At 40.7% G+C, this 21,346-nt stretch overlaps 1 protein-coding gene across 2 annotated transcripts in view; it reads right to left on the reverse strand.

The window, feature by feature from the left end:
- Positions 1-12,115, reverse strand: part of EMB1873 (porphyromonas-type peptidyl-arginine deiminase family protein) — a 32,196-nt gene extending 20,081 nt beyond the window's left edge. Inside the window, exons 1-6 of one of the 2 annotated variants that reach the window (XR_015690867.1) lie at positions 11,840-12,115; positions 6,052-6,165; positions 5,725-5,814; positions 5,518-5,602; positions 5,348-5,403; positions 5,203-5,281 (exon numbers count right to left, since the gene is read on the reverse strand). Coding sequence is in view for 1 of the 2 variants with exons in the window: in XM_087677794.1 (XP_087533920.1) it covers positions 5,203-5,281; positions 5,348-5,403; positions 5,518-5,602; positions 5,725-5,814; positions 6,052-6,165; positions 11,840-11,926 (511 nt within the window). In the remaining variant the exon portion in view is untranslated. The remainder of the gene's footprint in view (positions 1-5,202; positions 5,282-5,347; positions 5,404-5,517; positions 5,603-5,724; positions 5,815-6,051; positions 6,166-11,839) is intronic. The other variant, XM_087677794.1, reaches the window with a different exon arrangement.
- Between the last annotated feature and the right edge of the window lie 9,231 nt (positions 12,116-21,346).

A 21,346-nucleotide genomic window follows, 5' to 3' on the forward strand; every position in this document is an offset into this window, starting at 1 on the left:
TCTATGTAGGCCCCTAAATATATGTATACGCAATATCAAGTATATTTATACTCACATCTCTGTCATGCGAAAAAGGTTATCTTGCCTGCTCACCAAATTGACATGCTTTACATACTATGTAAAATTCTACAACTCTAAAAGCAAGCAACTCTATAACTAATCCTTTGGACTTCATTAATTTCAATATTTGTACATTTACATATCCAATACATTTGTGTAATATTTCAATATCTACAACCACTCCTTTGCCTTTCGTATACATGGCAATATTCATTGTAAAAATATCAACATCTTAAGTGAATATACGACCAACTCTACTTCCTTTTACGACCAACTTACACTTATCATTAAAGTCTTCTACAAAACAACCTTTTGCATTAAATAGAACCTGTAACCCTTACTCTACCATCTGGCCAACAGAAACTAAATTCTTTGTAATTGATGGCACATGTAATACATTTGATAGACTCTTTGTTTAGCCATCATGCAAGGACAAAAAAACCTTTCAAATATGTGAGATTAGGTGACATGAATCATCACCCATCTGCATATAACCTGGATTTTATAAATCCTACATCTCCTCAAACCATTCGGTATGATTGATCATATGATTAGATGCACCTGAATCGACATACAATTCATCACCATGTGTCTCCTTTTTTGCAACAGCATTCACCATATGCTGCATAACAAACAAATGCTTATTTTTGTCTTCATTATGACGTGAAGACAGTGCATAGTTTACTTGCTGCAATTTACCACTACGGATTTTATCCTTCTTAGTATAGCAATGGGCTACAATATGACCAATTTTGCCATCATAATGACCACCGATGTATTAAGTATAGACGTGCGAACCCATCTAGCCAAGTAATCCATCATCAATGTCCCCACATGTTGAGCTTGCCATCTCAATAAAGAAGGTTCTTTACGGCCTCAAACAAGCTCCACGTGCTAGGAACAAGAAGATAGACTCGTTCCTCCAAGAAAAATTAGAATATATATACAAACTACACAACACAATGGACAAAATAGAACACAATGTCCGACCATATTATGAATTTTCCTTAGTTAGCCAAGCAATATGCCCTTTACCGTTAAACCAGGGATGCTTCCCTTGAACTCCTCGTCAGAGGAGCCGCTAACCCCCTAAAACCAACCTTCCTTCTTGGAATGGGTGGTGATAACCTGATTTAAGAGTTAATTACAACAATAAATAAATACACATAAAATGAAATACACACTTTACCATAACATTCTTAGACAGTAGACTCCTTGTTGGCCCCAAAACTGGCGTCCCTTGCGCTATTTCTTTAGCTTTCATTCAATTGGAAGGAGTACAACTTGAGATTCTTCAATCTCCTCCTGCACCAATTGCTCTTGCTGTCATAAATGACCAGCAAGCCTTTTGGGTCATTCACCCCTTGATTCACCCAAGACTTCTTCTCCAATTCAACCCTTGGCTGGACAAATGCTGCCCCAAATCAATTCGGGATGGACTAGCTCCTAAAATCCCTTGATAATCTTCAATTATCAGCTGCTGATTTCAGTCCCTTGAGCCCTCAATCTCTGGCATGAATCCCAAGGTGGCTGCTAAACCCTAATTTCTACTGTAAATTAAGATTTACTACAGAAATTACAGATCAGCCCACCAAAAATGGCTGAGATCCCCTCCAAATGGCTGAGAATGGCTGAGCATAGGCTGAAGGAGATGAGAGAACGCTATAGAGAGAGAAAATTCTGAGATTTGTCACGAAGAACTGATCAAAATCAGCTGCTGCCCTGCTGTACCAACCCCAAACGGATGCACCAACAGCAATAGGAGCATCAGAGACTGTGATCTTCAGGAGAAAGTACATCAGCAGCAATTGCCAGCTTCCCAAGGTCAAGAATATGCACTCTCCATTACCAAAATGGTCTCCAATGGCTGGGAAATGGCCCCAAAAGCTGGCAGCAACAGTCCAACACCTCTTCCCAACAGATCCAAAATGAAAAAACGAGATTTCCCTCTCGCTTCAACCCTATTTAACCTTTCTCCCACTTGCATGGGAAAGTTTTGCCAAGTGGCAGCCTTCTTAATCCATTTTCAGCAATTTCCAGCCATTTAATTACTTTTCAAAATTAATTAATTCAACCCTTAATCCATGCCCAAAATTTTGACCTTGCCCATCCAAAAATTAATTGGCTAGGCCATTTGCAACCCAAAGTAGTCCCATGCATTAATTGACCCTTGGACAAGCATTAATCCATTAATTAATGCCTAGTCCCTAGTGTCACCACTGACACTTAATGGCCAATTAATAGTCCTAGGGACAAACTGATACCAAAATTCACCTAGAATCAAACAAGTGTAACTTGTTACAACTTTTACTTTTGACACCTATCTTTTTCACAGGGTCCTTCTGCCTTTAACTGTGAAAAAGTAGCTTGCACCTCACATGTGCAACACATATGCATCTTTTAATTGCACATTTGATTAATCCTTTAATCAAATGTTAATTAAACATAAGCAAAGCATCAAATTTTCACGTCCTCGTGATACCCCCTTAAGACCCCCAACCAGAGGCCGCTTCTGTGGCCCCCATATCCCAAAATAAGGATCCATGATAACTCCCACACCCCACAACTTGATACATTGTGCCTCGAGTTGCTACCAGCATAACTACTCTAACCAAAGGCTAAATCCAGAAAGATCACCTTTTTACCATCCGGTCACATAGACCTCATTTGATATACAAGCCAAGATCCACCCAATGTCCGTGCTCACATGGCTTCTCCTCATAATGAGGACCTTGTAACTTAGAGCACCATGGATCATTAGTGACATCTTACAAGGGTGGAACATTGAGTATATCTAATAGTATCGACGTTCCTTTTCCGACCCCCAATTATATGTCCACACCTTAATTAGAGGATACACATTGTTTATACTTATGTAATGATCTTATTTTGACAAGTGACCATGCCTAGCAGGTCAAGGAGACTAAGGTGACACTAGATGAGGTGTTTAAGATAATGGATATGAACCTTCTTCATTTCTTTTTAGACCATGAGATTTATCAAACTTCGAGAGGAATTTTCATCTCCTAACGGTATATACACAAACTTTTGGCCACATTTGAGATGAAGGGATGTAAGGCCATTACTATTCCTATGGATCCAAGCTAAAAAGCTACAACCCATGCAGATTCTTCGACAACAGATACTACCTGCTATGAGCAATTAATTAGGTCCTTAATTTAACTTCTTAACACTCGGATTGATTTGTGCTTTATTGTATGTCCATTGATCACGTTCACGAGTAAATCCAAGATGATACATTGACAGGCTACTATGAGGATTTTGCGATTCCCGAGGGAAACCTCCGATCTTGGTATTTATTGTCCAGCAAGTACTCAAGATTTCCCTTTGGTTCTTATAAACTGGAGAGCTTCAAATTGGACCGAAGATATTGACCATCGGAGGTCAACGACAAGATATTGTTTTACTTTGCCTGCAAGTGTTATCTCGTGGAGTAGCAAAAAGCAGCCCACTATTGCCATTTCCTCCAGAGGGGAAGTATAGAGCAACATCTTCTACCACATGTGAGACAGTCTGACTTTGGAAGTTACTAGGCGACCTTGGCTATCCTCAAACACGTCCTACAATACTTCATTGTGACAATGAAAGTTGCATTGCTTTGGTAAGGAAACCCGTGTTTCATGCTAGATCGAAGCACATTGAGATTCAATACCATTTCATTTGGGAGAAAATCTTGGATGAGACTATTGATGTGGTTCACTACAAGACGGAAGATAATCTTACAGATTTGTTTACAAAGGCGCTTCCTTAGCTTCTCCTCAAACAGCACTCCAAATCCCTAAGCCTTATGCCACGTCCAAGATCTAAGAGGGGGTGTTAGAGATTATTCACCCCCTGGACTAGCATTTCTCAAGTTACCATTGGTGCAATCAGTTCTCTCAAAGGTACTCTCAAAGGGCATTATTCATTATTCCTATCAATCATCAATGGGCATTTTCAACAAACACACTATACAAGCAATTTGTCAAGCAAGCGATGGTGCCATGTGGCAATTGGAGGACTAATCGCTGATTATTTTATTCATTTATGTTGCAATTGGCAGTTTTCTAATCAAGTCGGTCAGTCTTTGCCAGCCAACCACATTATTTTATTGCATTTTTTTCCCCTATTTAGGCCCACTTGGCAACCTGCCCCCACACACTTATTTTCCAAGTGCCGATGGGAGAGATTCAGCTCAAGGAGATACATCTACAGCCTTTGTATATCTGCCCTCTTCACTTCAGCATTCATTGACTGCAGCCTTCTGCATTCTTCTGTCTCTTTTCTCTCCCTTTCTCTCATGTTCATTTTCTTTCAGTCTTGTGCATACGCTTCTGCATTCACTGCACTCTGACAATCAGGAAGCTACAAGACAATGATAAAATGAGAATCTTTCATGAATCCAAGCACTGCAAAGGACTGCCTTTTATTAGCTGAGGGCTGTGTAAATTAATCTCAGTAGGCCAGAAATCATAAGCAAACTGCAAAGTCGACCAATCTGTTGGATACCAGGTCTCAACCATTCCATGACATAGCTTCAGAATTCAGCTTGAAAATTCACTCTCATCTGCATCTTGAGTTCTCATGCTAACTCTTCTCTAATGATTACATTTGAGTGTCATCTCTTCTATGTTGGGAGCCTTTTAAATGAGAACATACACTTACAAAAGTGTGTATGGTATACTGATACTCTAAATCTCTAACATGCATTGGAACCCTCAGATAGAAGGATAAACTGATGGAAGTAACTCTTCTCATGGATTCACAAATTGGAGGCATAGACTGCTGACATCTTATCACCAAAGCAACATCTTGTTAGTTAGCAATCTACAACTTTGCAAAAAAGGTCAGAATCCTGCAACTTTGGCCTATTTAGGGACAACCTGCCACATGGAACAGAAAAGATGGTTCACAAGTCATGATGTGCAACATTGATCCATACATGAGGTGCACTCCAAAAAGTTCATGTACAGTGTATGGTTTGTGCACATTTTGTAACTCTGGGAAAGGTTATATGTGGTGCATATGATGTGTGGGGTGGTTTGCAATGTTTCACAATTAATTGAATTGGTAGATGGAATCTCTGCTGGCCTTTAACCTACTAGTACAAAAAAGGTAACATCACTTATCAAAAATAACAACCTTCTCCATCAGTATGTATACTGCCACCTTCGAGAACAAGACTCTGGGGAAATCTTGGCACTCGCTCCATTTCAAGTATCTGCAAGCAAGGAAAACATTCAAGAGCGGCTTATGCAAATATCCCAAACTCAGATAAACTTCCAACCTTTCTGGCAACAAGACTGTCAAGACTCCAATCTAAATAGCAACCTTCATGGAGACCTGCAACATTTTTCAATTTGCATGTCCATAACAACATCAATAAGTATTTTTACCATCTTTCACTTTAGATAGCCATGAGAGAAAAGTCAATTAGTTTGACATCCAAATGCACACCTCCCCAGGCATTAAAAGTCCACTGTATTCCTGCCACATCTCGAGTCTTCTTGTCCGCCGTCGAAGACCTGTCCCGCATGACAAACTTTGGAAAGAAATTAGGGACTAAGGATAAGACTATTACATAACATGATAAATTAGGGACTAAGGATCGAAGAGCTTTATTCTTGAAAGTTGGTTCATTTTCCAAGTTGGGGAATGACTTACAGTAGGCCCAGTATCCCTGAACCATGCATCATTCATGCTCATTTCTACAACTCTAATGGAGAGTGGGAGTTGACTTCGAGCATTTACCCACTGTAATATGGGAAAACACCAAAAACAGTTTCAAACCCATCATGCAGAACTACAGTCTCTGTGCTTTATAAAGCACAATGCATTAATGCATCGGTGTCAATCTAGATTGGAAACATGCCACACTGAATTGATCATATTGACTTGCAAACTGTGCATTAAAAATTGGCCACATTAGTTGTAGAATTTCATTGAGCTCCCTTAACATTACATTTCATTTCACATAATTCTGTTACTGACCTGTGCAGGGCTTGCACAAACAGTCACTGGCTCAAACAAAGAGATGGCTGTGGCTACTTCAACAAATGTCTGTTGGCCATGGATGGCATTGTCCCGCCAATTATCTGACCGTTCCTGGCAGTTCATGAAACCTCATTAATTTAATAGCAGTAGAGAGTTCTTGCACTTTATGCATTTGACTCGATGGACTTCTCAGGCAAAGTGAATGTGGAACAAGTTGTCCTTGATGACATGTCACGTAACAGAGAGAGTCTTCTACTAATCTTATTTCAGACAGCTTCATGTACAGGGATTTTGTGTGTGCAGGTTGATGTTTGTAGGTGCGAATTAAACATGACTGTGATTTGCCCATTAATAGGATAGTTTGTGTGCAGAGCCATTAATTGCCATTGTGAGCATACTCAGAGATTAAGCACAGCATTGGTTTCACAAAACCTCTCTCTCTCTCTCTCTCTCTCTCTCTCTCTCTCTCTCTCTCTTTTCGTGACGATAATTGAATTAAGTAGTAAATATCTACATCAGACCATCATGTCAGCAAAGAAAAAACAGACACAAATGAAAGTCTATCACGACTCAACACAGAAATGTCACACTGAGAGGACAGCTGGTGTGGAGCAAACAATATCCAACCAAGGAGCAGCAATGTCAAGAAGAACCAAATCAGCTAATAGCATAGAAGAGATCTGCCATAACACTTTACCACGAACACGGACCACATGATCATGGATGCCCAATACTGAATCAAAAATGAAGGCATTCCGAGTACGCCAAATATGCCACAAGGCTGTCCATCTAAGGAAATGGAAGGGGCAGGAACAATCTGAGTGCAAAGAGGACAGAGAGGTCATCTTTCCCATAATCCACTAACAAGCTAATATGCAGTGCTAAGTAGCCGAGGACCACACGCGGGTAACAAAACTCCAAATTTGTCTAGCAGCATGGCAAGAGACAAAGAGATGAAGCACTATCTCGTCACATGTAGTGCAAAATACACGACGACCAGCAAAGATCTTGCGGGCACGCAGCACATCCCTAGTTGGAAGTCCCCCAACAAGCAACCTCCACATGAACACTTTACCCTGATACAGAACCTTAGACTTCCAAAGCTGGATGAATCTTTCCTACCACTTCTTTTTGCTATCCCAAATGTGCCATATTTTATTAGCCTTACCCGTGACCCACCTCTTGGCCTCCACCATCTGATGATATATCTGGTTAGCTGACCTTTTCTCAAAATCATCAGGAATCACAAACATCCAATCATGCCAGGAAGATAATGGCTATAACATAGGCAAAGAAGAGAACCCAAAAGTCTGTTCTGTATGGATGACCAAATGTCATGATATTCTCGAGGCACCCAAAAGCACTAACGAATATGCCGAAAAGAATAAAGATGGACCTGCCCAGGAATGATACCATCAAGGACTATTTGCAACCCCAAACGAGTCATCCAATTAAACTTCTGTCTATAAATCTTTATCAGGTCAATCCAACAACCTGGAGGTAGCCAATACTTCACCTTCCAGCAAATTCTCCTCATTACGAAAATCAAGAGGGTGCCAAACTGCAAAACGTAACATCACCTGCCAGGATGCAATCAAATGATAAAGGAGAAAAGACTGGGAGACCTTAATAGATCTTGTGGAATTAAGCGCATGCCACCAAGAAGCATGAATAACTATGCTACCATGAGAGATGCTAGTCTTTTCTTGCAATATCTAACAGGGATGATTCTCTACACATAGTGCCTGCAAAAGAGCTAGCCTCAAAGCTGCCATATGCAAATTAAATTAACATCCAATAAATATGCTCGCCCCATCCTTTTAAGAGTAGTCATATGTTGCCACGAAATCCATACCTGGCCCAAACGATTTCCTTTCTTTTTCCACAACATGAATCGGATAGGCTGAACCAATTCCAAAAGAGACTTCTTAGTCCAAGGAAGCAATGGCAGGAAACATGAAATCATGCTGGTCATGATTCATTGAGCAACTTTAAGTCTCACATGAAGAGGCCAGCCTTGTGATTTCCAACACATGAACCGATCATGAATACGGGATGACATCATTGCTATCATTCGGTTATTGCCTAAGGTTCTCTCTCCTACATTCTTGAAACAATGGAGACCCATTTGTGTTATGGCTTCTTTATATAGAATCTTCTCTAAAATCGCTGCCAACAAATTATAGAAAGTATTTTCTGCATTTGGTTCATCTACGCCAATATGGTTTCATTAAGGGGCCGGAATATAATGCATAACATTTTGAATGTTCAATTGGGGATTGACTATGCTAAAGCTTCAGTCGAGCACGTTGTTATGCTTCAGTTTGATATTGAAAAGGCATTTGATCATGTTAGCTGGTCTTTTTTGTGGCAGCTAATGACTACCATGGGATTTGGGTCTCGTATGATTTTCCTTGTTGATATCATTAGTCAGGGTGTTGTGGCCCGCATATTGCACTTAATGGAGGGATCGCAGATGAAATTGCCTTATCTTGGTCTCTTCAGTAAGGTTGCCCTCTCAACCCTTTGCTGTTTACTTTAGTCACTCATCCGATACACCATTGTTGGATAAGTTGGCCGATCGAGGTGAGATTGTTGGTTTCTCTCTTCCCAATGGAGCCCAACTTGTAGGTCAATCTTTGGCAGATGATTCCTTTATGCTCCTTAAGGTTGATCGCTCGAATGTTAATCGGGCACAAAATCTTTTTGCTATGGCATCGAGACTTCATATTAATGCTCAGAATCTACACTGCTCTCTTATACGAAGAATAATTTGCAGGCCTTGCGCTAGAATGGAATTGTGATTTCTAAGGGAAATATAACCAAACACTTGGGTTATCCTATTGGTGTGGATGTAGCTCCTGAAGGCATCATACCAGAATTTCACACTTACTAACACAGTCGAGTCAATGGGTCCTTAAGCTGCTCAACATGGGCTAAAAACAGCTCATAAAGCCCATCCCAGCCACGGCTTTTCCTTTGAGGCAAATGGAATAGCACCTCTTCCACTTCATCCTCTGAAATATCAGCCTCCATCAAATCAACCCATTCTAGCTTAACCTGGTTACCAACCAAATTGCAAATGTATCAATAAGCAGAGCGAACAACATCAGAAAGAATCTCCTATGGGCCCAACAATGATTTATAAAAGTCAACACACATCTGAATGATGGAAGCAAGATCAGTCACCATAACACCTTGCTCATCCATCAAACGCACAGTATTTTTTCGAACGTATTTCTAATGTAATCCAGCAAAAAATTGATGAGATTGACAGTTATTGTCGTATAAAGCTTCCGCTCTGGCCAACAATTTGTATTTAGCATATTCCTCTTCTTGTAGAGATTGATCTCTGCCTTTCAACCATTCAATGCATGTGAGCAAGTCATTAGTAATATCCCCTAACTGACACAGAGACAACGAGTGGGCCACCAAAGATTGTGCATATTGCAATTCAACGCGTAAAGAGGAAGCATGTTGAATACCATACTGTCAGGATAACAATCGAGCATTATCCCTAAAAACAGCCCATGCTTCCATCCCTTCAAATAGAACCCTGAAGCAAAAAGGAGCAATCAATTGTTGAATACATTTCAAAAATTGACTTTGCAACAAAAATGATTGATTGAAACGAAGAGGTAAATGAGTAAGGAGAGCCTTGAAGACATGAACAGGTCTGTAGTTTAACTCCAAGACCAAAGGATAGTGGTTTGACAAGACATGTTGTCGCTCCACCCTCATATCAATGTCTTTAGAAAGAAAAGAATCACTCTAATAAATATAGATCCTATCCAGTCAGGCCCAAGTGTTTGGATACTGAAAAGGGCGATAAGTATATCCAAACTAAAAAGGATGCATCCAAGACCACATGTCCTATTTCAAAGACACCGCTGCCACAACATCCCAAGCCTATCGCTCAAGACCATCCATGACCGAATGCTGTGAAGTCGCCTGATCCACAAATACACATGCATTAAAATCACCCATAACAAAGCCTTGACAAGCCATGGCGAGACAGTGCAAGACATCCCAAAGCTGACAACGTTCGCGAGCAGTAGAAGAAACATACACCTCCACTAGCCACAAAACCTCTCTCATAAAGGATTTCCAGAATCATAAATCTACTGCAATGGTCCTAAGAAACCAAAGATGGTTGCAAACAAGATCTGACAGCCAACATAACTCCAGATTTATGTAAAACACGACCACTAAAAATTTTTGAATAATCTTTATATACATAAGTAGATCCTGCCAACACATATTTATGCTCCACAATACAAAAAATATCCCAACTTTCCGCTCACATAACTTTCCACAACCGATATTGCTTACTGCACAAAGAAATGCCTTTAACATTCCATAAAGCAATTTTCATGATCAATCACAGAAAAGAAACTACTAAACCACCACTTTCCCTTTCCCTTTCGCATCAACAGCTTTAGTTGGCTAAAATCTTTCCATCTCATTTTAGATCACATCTACAAGATCGCCCTTTGCAAGCTAGCAATCAAAGCACGAGAAGGAAATTGTTGTTGCTGAGAACGGAAAACATCCTGAGGAGGCACAAGCCTCCCACTCACATCAAAGCGCAAAGAAAAATCAAAAGCCCTTTTATTATCCACACCAACAACAAGAACACATGTAGATTGAAGTTTCATATAGAACCCCCTACCTCTGCATTGAAAAATTTAAGTTATAGACTACAGAGGTGGATGGGCAGAAGACGAATGGGGCATTGCGTATAACCACAATGACCCAAGAATTATCTTTAGCAAAAAAATTCCGACCAACCGAAAGCAATGCACACTCAATACCAACTTGGGAAGCATCCTTCTTTCCATCAAAATATCCATGCTGGACAAGCGGCACAAGATCAACTTCTGGCTACTGAATCATTTGTTGGGGATGATGCTCTTGCATATCCATGTCAAGGTCCATAAACCGTTGCAATATATCAAGGCTTTTATTACATTCTGAAATGAAATAACCTAATTTGCCACATCCAAAACAATGTCCAACAAATGTGTCATGTTTCAACTCATAAACCAATGTTTGCATCCCTGGAACCTCAAAACGAACTTTGGTCGAGCAAGGTTTCCCTGTATCCCAAAGCATGCAAGCCATGTTCCTATTATGGAACACCAACCAAGGCTCCACCAACACCTCACCAAGGTTTCTTAATACCAAAGGAAGAAGTCTCCAAAGATATGGAAAAAAATCAACCATCTCAACCCAAATTGGGCATGCCTATCTAAGTACCTCTTGAAACTGCGCCATAGCCCTCCATGGGACCATATGTACTAACTAACCATCCATGAACAAAGGGATACGTTGCATAATGTGAGCACGCACTTCCAAGAAATGAAAAAGAACCTCAAAAAACCCCCTCGATCCATCATAACTCTCTCCAATGAGAGAGACTTGCACTTGCCCTGAAGCATCATCTTCACACATCTCAACACTAGAAGCATAGACTGCAATCAAGCATGAATTCTAGTGATCAAAGGAGTCCTTCCCGTAAACTAAAAGATGGCTGCCCTCTCATGGAAACCAGCAATTTGTTGTAAAACCAGATCAGTTCCCATAGCAGCAACCACATGTTTCCCTTCTGGTAAAGAGCTCATCTCTCTCTCTCTCTCTCTCTCTCTCTCTCTCTCTCTCTCGTGCAGGCATGCATGTGTACGCGCACACATGTGTATGTTTGTGCTGGCATGTCTCCACATCCAAAAACATTCGCAAAGCACAGGTTTGAAGGAAAATTGAGACAGAAAGCGATTGTACGTACCGGCCACCCCATCCAGCATTGCTCGTGTGGTTCCCACTCCGCAGGCATCCGGTAACCATGATCGCGCGGGCTGCCCTCCAAATCCATCGTAAACCTACAAAGCGATCGGCATGCCTGGCGTCCAAGGTCTGGAGAAAGCTCTGCAGAAAAGCTGCCACACACGCACGCCGTGAATTCATCGGTGTGTGCTGATGCACCTCTCTTCTTCTTCTTCTGATGGGCCCGCCATTGCACTTTCCTAACTAGCAAAGAGCATGCCCTTGGCCCCGGTTTTCGATGTTTCTTGAATTTGTAATGCACATCTAGGGAGCTGTTTTCAACAAGTTTTTCCCAAAACCGGGAGCCATTCCAGGTCACATGGGCTGTTCCTGGTTTTTTTATAAAACCACGCAGTTTTTTGGAAAAATGCCCCCAATCGATATTTCCACAAGAAACTCCAGGTTTTTCTAGGCCCCATTGCCTTTTTGGCTGATAGAGCCAAGTTAATTTCTACATATAGGAAAAAGAGACCACTTTATTATTAATATTATATCGATAGGGGGTTTGGAAACCCTTTTACCTGACTTAAGAACGTCTTAGGAAACCATTTTCATATTGAAAACTGTTTGGGGCAAGAAATCCATGTGGGAACAGCTCCTATACCCCTCGCTAGAATCCATGCAAGCTTGAGTTTTCCAGTAACTTGCAAAGGTGTTTACCCTTCCTTTAAATTAATATACCTTTGTTATAACCTGATATATCTTAAAACTTTGAACTTACTTTTTGCAATATATAAACAACACACCATCCTCTCTCATTATTTTCTCACAACAACATAATGGATGTTTGCAAGAGAACGAGAAAAAAATCAAAATTTTATTTCAGATTGTCCACATAGAAAACCAACAAAAAACAAAAGAGTAGAAGTATCATTTAGACTTCAAATAGCTTTTATTTGTGAGCATTGTTATCAATGAGATAGAATGGTGTATTTACACCCCCTCCCTCCTCAAAAAAAACATGTTCCTCTCTAAGTTTATCTTGGTAGACTTGTAACTTGATCCTTGTAATAGTCATTCATCAAAATCTACATAGAATAGATTCTCAACTCTCTCTCTCAAGCACGAGTCTTCAAGGATCTTGTAAAGCATTAGTGTTTACCTCCCCTCCTCTCTCTCTCTTAATCAATCAACACCTTCACTATAAACTAATATTCCTTTGCTATAAAGTAATATATACTTGAAAACTTAAGCTTACTTTTTGCAATATATAAACAATACACCATCCTTTCTCATTATTTTCTCACAACAACATAATGGATGTTTGTGAGAGAATGGGAAAATTTTTGAAACTTTATTTCAAATTATCCACACACAAAATAAAAACAAAAGAGTAAATATACAATTTAGACTTCAAATAGCTTATATTTGCGAGCATTGCTATCAATGAGATGGGATGGCATTACACCCCCTCCCCCCTCAAAAAAACATGTTCATTTCTAACTTTATCTTGTAAACTTGTAACTTGATCCTTATAATAGTCATTCATCAAAACCTTGTATAGAATAGACTCTCTCTCTCTCTCTCTCTCTCTCTCTCTCTCTCTCTCTCTCTCTCTCTCTCTCTCTCTCTCTCTCTCTCTCTCTCTCTCTCTCTCTCTCTCTCTCTCTCTCTCTCTCTCTCTCTCTCTTCATATACACACACTCTCCTAATCCTAGATAATATAACTCCCACTCGTGTGGGACTGTGACCTTACCATGGATGTTATAGTAAGAGCTCAAAGATGATACTTGGGTCTCATGCCCTTGGATGTATGTCACATGGATCTTGGATGTTTGGATGCCATAACACATTATTATTGAGCCTCTTTTGCTTATCTGGCATTCATTTTTATTCCAGTGGAAGCTTTCATAACATTTTGGATTCTATGTAGAGCTTTGGATATTCGCAGTTAAGCTTGAGCTTACTTTCATTGAGACCACAGGACACTGTACTTCATGTATATGCTCTCTTGAAATGTGTTGGATGCAATTGCCCTATAATGGGCTGATTTAATCACTTACTTTGGACCCAGAACTCATGTCTATCATAGCGTATTATCAGTGATATTTATATGCTTCTAGGTTATGTATATGAGTTTTGCTCAATGGGTTATACATTTGGCAATTCTCTTCTTTTACCCCGAGATCTACTATGTCCATGATATCTATGCCTACTACATGTGTAGCTACTAACACAATATAGTTGTGACAACTTTCAGTGCCAATTGGTCTTGTTTCTTTCTTTCTCGATTGCTCACAATTAGTTGTTGGCATATTGCTGCAATTAATTGCAATAACTTATCATTTCTATTTTATCCATTCTATTTGAGGACAGTCACTTGGATTTGATGATTACTTGAATATAATTTGTGAATGGCTCACTATTTTGGTAGTTTCTCTTGCTTAACCCTTGATTTGGCTATGATTTTGGGATTGTTTGTTGTCATTTACAGCATCCTCTTTGTGATGTACTATGCTTTCATTTATTGTATTATGGCTAGTGGATCAAATGATGGTGCTATCTTTAACATTGAGAAGTTAAATGGTACAAAGTATAGCTATTGGAAGGCATAAATTTGGCAAGTTTTAATGCAAAAACTGTAGATTAAGCCATTGAGGTATGAGGGTATAAATCCCAAATGCCTTGATGCAAAGGATCGGGCTCAACTACTTGAGGTATGTAAATCTATAATCATTTTGTCACTCTCTAAGTAGATCTACTATAAAGTGATCTTTGAAGGGCAATCTGCATGGCAATTATGGGATAAGACTCGTAATGTCTATGATAAGCAAAGCCCTGCCTCTTAGATGTATTAGCTAAAGTAACCCATGGATCTTTATATAAAGGAGGGGAATTCCATGCCCACACACTTAAATGAGTTTCATTCTATTTTCAACTACTTGTCTTCATAAGGCATTGAGTTTAAGGATAATCTACCTCCCTTTTTCTTATTAATCACATTATGCAAGTCTTCAAACACATTTTGTACTACTATGTGTACAAATATGCCTATTGATGGGCTAAAATTATAGGATGTAGAGGGCGCACTCTTCAATGAAGAGATTAAAAAAAAAAAGTCGATACATCTCATAATTCTCATTCTTTGACAATCAAAGGCAATAATGGTAAGAGTAGTAATGATAGCCATATCGCCTTGGACACACGTCATTAAAGGAAATGAAAATGCTTACCTGTTTGCATTCTTCCATCCCTTGACAATAAGTATTTTGTTCTTGAAATCATTGTCTCAATGCCAAGTAGACCCATAGTTCACGTGAGAAGTCTGGCATTACATGCATGAATGAGCCTCTAACTCTTGTTCATTTTGATGTTTGTGGACTTATGTCGTGCCAATCGTTAGCTAGCATGATGTATTTTATTACTTTCATATATGATTACTCATATAAGGTCTGGGCACACCCTATAAAGTAGAAATTAAAAGTCTTAGCTATATTTTAGCATTGGCTTGCTTTTGTTAAGGACCAGTCTAGGTAGAATCTGAAATGCTTGCAATTTGACAATGGAGGTGAGTATGTATTTAAAGCCTTTGTGAGCAGTTTTGTGATGAGAGAGATATTAAGAGTTAATTGATTGCCCTGTATACTCCACCTTAGAATGGTATGATTGAGTGCATGAATAGGAAAATTTAGGAGCAAGTCCATAGAATGCTCATCTAAGTAGGGTTACCACAAGATTTTTGGGCTAAGGCAATTACTAATACCATACATTTGATTAATCGATCCCCACGCACTACTCTTGACTTTCACATTACAGAGGAGATTTGGTGAGGAAAACCTCCATCGTATCATTTGCATATATCTGGTTGTGAGGCTTTCTGCTATGTTCCACGAGGACAAGTACAATAAGCAAGATTCTAAGCTCGTGAAATGCATCTTTCTTGGTTATGGTGTTGGAGGGGTTTTTGTCGAAAGGTCGTATCCATCGGGGATTAGAGGTAGAAGGAAGTAGAGATAGGAGATGGAAGAGAAGAAAAAAAATAGCCAAGAGGTAAACATGATAAAGACAAAGTGCAATGAATTGAATCAATATGTATTGACAAAACCTGAAATTCCTTGTCTAGCACTACTTAGAAGCAATCTCCAAGCATTAGATCTCATGGAGCTCCCTCGTAGACCCAAAATGTGTATCAAAACAATAGCTTCCTCTCTGTTGCTCGAAACCCAAATCTGATGGCTCCATTGGCTTTGAAAGGGGGGTAAAACTGTAGGACACTTGCTCTAGGATCTCCCAGTTCACTCCTTCTTCTTCTTCCAGTTCAAAGTGTTGTTTTCTAGTTGTCAACTGTGATTGCGACGCACACGATTTTGCCCCTCTTTCTTTTTTATGAAAAATCCCATAACTGACTGAAAAAGTAACTTGCTTTTTGCATGCCACCCTAATCTAGAAGTTTTCCTAGCTTTTTCGGATATTTACAATAAATAATATCCAACATATCTAAAATAGGCTAAATTTGTCCAAAAAGCTAGTATTTTTGGACCATCCATGCCACTCACACTAGCACTAATGACTCAGATGTCATTGACTCTCTTAATCAATAAGAAAGTCGGATGATGATGCATTCCAGATTTTTTCACATCGTGTTCACGTAGTGGCATGACAACGGGGATGCAGGTGAGATGGGTTATCACCTATGGGATCCACAGGCTTAGAAGGTCACATCCATAGCCATGATGTTGTTTTTTATGTGAGAAGAAAATGCATAAGTATCCTGAGCAAGTCATTGAGGTATGCAATGTGATATTTAAAGAGAAGCCTCCTATTATCCAAATTGGTTACTAAGGATTTTAAGCAAGAGCATGGTATTGACTTTAATGAAGACTTCTCTCCTGTAGTTAAGATGCCTACCCTATGCTTAGTATTGGCTTTAGGTACACAACCAGATTTGGACCTCAATTAGATGGATGTCAAGACGGTTTTCTTACATGGGGACTCTTATGATGAGATTTATATGCAACAACTAAAAGCTTTGTGGAAAAAAGCAAAAAACACCTAGTATGCAAGTTAAGAAAGACCCTTTATGGCCTTGAGGACCTAGGCACATAGGGAATGGTACCACTAGTTTGATGCTTTTATGCATTCACAATGATATACCCACAATGATATGGATGTGTGTTTATACACAAAGAAGATCCATGATGGCAAGCTTATGAGCTTGATACTCTATATCGACAATATGTTGATTGTTGGAAGCACTCATAATGAGCTGGATGTCTTGAAAGGTCAACTTAATAAGAGCTTTGAGATGAAAGGCATGGAACAAGTTGTGCATATTCTTGGGATGTGCATCATGCACAATCGCTCTAAGGGGCTTCTTTACTTGTCATAGAAGAAGTGCATCCAAAAGGTCATTGAGCAGTTTCATATACAGGATATTAAGTCGTTTGACTAACCTTTACCTTCTCATGTGAAGGTTAGTCAGGCTGATTGTGACTAGTAGAATGTTGAGATGGCCAAGTTTCCTTATACATCCACAATGAGTAGTTTGAAGCATGCCATGATAGCCACTCGTCCTAAGCATCTATAGTGTGAGTTGTGGCACGCTATATGGCTACACCTAACAAGTGGCATTGAAATACCCTAAAGGGTATTATAAGGTACCTTAAGGGCATTGCAGATATGTGCATATGTTACGATGGCTAGGACACAAAGAGTTGTGGGGTATAATAACTATGATTATGTAGGACATGCAAATAGTAGGAAGTCCACCTCTAGCTATGTCTTCACCTTTGTTGGAGGTACTGCTTCTTGGATGTCCAAGGTATAGAAATGCACAACCCTATCCACTACAGAGATAGAGAATGTTGTAGCCACTCCTCATACTTGCAAGGAGTCTCTTTGGTTAGGCCGTCTGGTCACAAATCTCATGATGGGTCCCTACATTGCATTCAAATTCTATGAGTGCTATTCAATTGCCCAAGAATCCAATCTTCCATGTGAAGACAAAGCACATTGAGGTGCATTACCACTTTATTAGATAGGTCATTTTGGACAAGTCCATTAAGCTTGTTAAAATCTCAAATAACTAAAATCCTACGGATCTACTCACTAAAAGTCTCTCAACGGAGTGTTTTTCCTTCCTCAGGAGGCTGATGAGAGTTGGGTGTTGGAGGAGATAACGTATTTCCTTCTCCTATTGTACTTTATATACATTTGTACTTTGTCACTTTTTTATTGTTCTTTTCTCACCAGGAGTATATTTGCCTTAAGTGGGAGATTGTTAGATGTAAGGGTGCTTGTGTCTATGCCACCGGTGTATTACTACATTGATAGTACATGTATACTTATACATTGTAGGTGATGAGTGCCCATCACTATCACTTCAATCTTTATTCTTTCAGTGATATTTGAATAAGGAAATGCCAGTCACACATTATGTCGGGGGAACTCAAGCTCAACCGCCAAGACCCATGGACCGCTTATTGTTCAAGCGTTCCAAGCGAGCTCTAATGGCTATCTCTCACCTAGCTGACGCATCTTCGATCCTACAAATGTAGTGATCTTACCTCGATGCCAAAATGAGTTGCATCCTCCTTCACACACACCGGTAGCTCCATGATCCTAGATGCTAGCTCAAGCATCCTCAAGCCTCCTCCATCAAGCTCCATCCACCATAGTCGTGCGTGAGCAAGAAAAGAGAAGAGAAGAGAAGAAGAGAAGGGGAGATGGTGAAGAGCTTCACCCTCTTGATCCCTCACTCCCACACACTCCCTCTCTCAAGAGCACACACACAAGCAAGGTGAAGAGAAGAATACAAGGAGAGAGGTCTCTTGTTAGCCACACACCAAAAAATGAGCTTCCATTCACTTTTTGAACTTTATATACAAACCTCAAAATCCCATGGGCACCCATCCCTTTTTACATGACCCACCGTTGTGGCAAGGTCTTTTTTCTTATTTCCCTCTTCTTGCCTCATGTCTTAAGCCTATACCCATCTATTCTTTTACAAATGGCACAAGAGGGAGCCTGGCGCTCGTTTACAAGAGTTTTTAGATTTTTTTGAGGCGCCTTCCATTTAAAATTGTGCTTTTTGCCTCAGCTTAGCTTTAGGGACAGCGTCTGTGCCTTTGCTCTTTTTCTGTCCTTTTTTTACTATTTGCTTCATATTTTCGCCATCTCGAACTGAGGTTAACATTACCCCCCTTCGAGATGAGTGGCAATCCCATGGCATTTTAAGCTCTTTGTTGTGGAAGTGTGGGGTCTGGGCAAGTGGCTGGTGGGGTGATGATAGGGCCACATGTGGAGTCTTTTGATTGGGATGCATTGGTAATGCTTTGGATGGAGAACCCAAGGTGTGTCGACTAGATGATGGGGGCCTTTAAAGTTGGTGGTTTGCAGCATCTTGTTGTGCCTGACTGAAAGGAGAAAGTGCTCGACCTAAGGGGAGTGTCTACCTCACCATGCAGTGCTCTGTGCTCGTGTTGGTGGAACAAGGAGTTGGGTAGGTAAGCATGGGTCATATTTCACACTTGAGGACCCTGTTCATGCTAAGGGAGGTGCGGTGTGTGTAGCTTAGGGTGACAGGTCTAACGATAGGCGAGTGTTATCTCCCTAGGTATGTCTTGCCCTTGACATGCCCTAAGCGTTAAGTGGGAAGTCAAAAAGGGTTAGGGGGTTTAGGAATGGAGCCGACCGACCGAGGCCACCAAATGTGCCTAACGTGAGGACCCCTATGTGCAGTGACTGTGAGCTATGTGTCGCGACTTGTGTTTGGACATGTCGCGTGGTCCTTTCTTAAAAAAAAAAACTTGCTGAGGTATAGGATTTGGCCAGTAGCTAATTGCTAGTTATCGTCATTAGAAGGTGGTGGGGAAGGGGATTTAATGGAGTGACTCAAAAATTTCCAACTCTGCATGTAACCCTTAAGATTCAAGCAGACATGGAGAGAGGTGGTGGAGAGGAATGGGTGGTTATAGCGGGTGAATTGGTTGTCACTCATATCCTTGAGAATAGCAAGGCAGAAGGAAGATAGAAGGCTGGCTCGCATCATTAGGCGGATCATCATGCATCTATCTATGGTGTTAGGATAAAAAAAGAGTGGGGGGAGACCACATTTTGCCGGGGTGGGATCTTGCTTAAGTAAGATTTTTAATAGCCTAAGGTAGTTGCATGTGGTAATGAAGGCGAGATCGAGACAGGAGAAGAAGTCAGCAATAAAGTGGGTCATGGTAGCATCTAGGCTGTCCGAGGTGAAAGTGAGGGTTTGTGCTAAGGTGGTAGTACGAGGGTTATATATGATGGGAAAGTCATAGCGGCCATGGGTGTTTGCATCAAAGTCTACTCCTACCTACAAGGATACGCCATGAAGGTGGGGTTGTTTGTCTCAGAAGGGAGGGTATTACAAAAAGCCATCCATGAGAACACATTGTCATCACAAATGCGTCTCCACCACAATGGCTGGCACTCATATCCAAGCACAGATTGAGGCACTTCAAAAACCTTATTTTGCTAGTACTCCACATCCTCGGTGGACTAGAGGGTGGGATTCTTCTCTCTTTCTTCAAGCCATTGTTGGCTTAGCCGGCTTTTGACACTGATCACCTTGTCCACTATTTTAAGGGGAAGGACTCTACGTAGGCCATTGGGGAGGAGGAAGCTGAAGTTAAAAGGCTGTTTCTCTTTTTCTTGTCTCTCCTAGACTATGAGATCTGCATGGAAATTGGCCGGCAGGTCACCTGGGCATGGTGGAAGAGGAGCAGATGACTGTGCCATAGGGTTATCCCTCAATCTTTGTCTGGCCTCTTCCACCATTTTCTTTCTCTTCTCCCTTAGGGCGGTTTTTCTTCCCATGGATGTGTCTGTTGACTGTCACCGTTCTAAAGAGTGGGGTGAAGGGGGTTGTGGGATCACTTCTTCTTCGAATCTGCCCATGTCAAATTGCAGTTCACCTTCACTCCCTGGGCGATCTTCTTGTTGTACCTCCTCTACAAGCCCTAGTGTATCAATCTCCTGGGGGGTTAGGCTAGCCAACAATAGGTACTTGCGTTGTTCATCAAGGCTCAGTCCAACTATAACGGGTTGTGGGGACATGTGTAGCCCTGCTTGCATAACTCTACGTGCTATGCTCAGCTTCTTCTTTACCACCTCAAGGGATTCCCCTTCCTTCGCGTGAGTGGCATCCATGAGAGTATTCAATAAAGCTCGTTGCTAAGTATTGAAGCCCACTTGGGCTGCCTCTGCTCTGCATTCTGCTAGGACTTTCTCTTTTTCCACGAGAGCCAGGAAACGCTCCAAGGTCTTCACTCTTCGTTCATTTTGGCCTACCCACTCTTCGGCTCTCTTTTTTATTTCCTCAATACTTTCTCCTTGTCTTTGTACCAGGGCCACGAGTCTCTGCTCATGGTCTTTCGATTCCCTGCTCATTCTCTCTTGCTCTTCTCTTTCAAGACTCAACTTTTCAGTCATGGTTTCCATCTCTATGTGGTGTTGCTTCTCTTTTTTCTTTCTTCCTTCTTCCCTCAGCAAACTC

This window comes from Lygodium microphyllum, chromosome 5 (genome assembly GCF_053477565.2).
Source record: "Lygodium microphyllum isolate KBCC chromosome 5, Lygodium_microphyllum_v1.1.10, whole genome shotgun sequence".
NCBI lineage: Eukaryota > Viridiplantae > Streptophyta > Polypodiopsida > Schizaeales > Lygodiaceae > Lygodium > Lygodium microphyllum.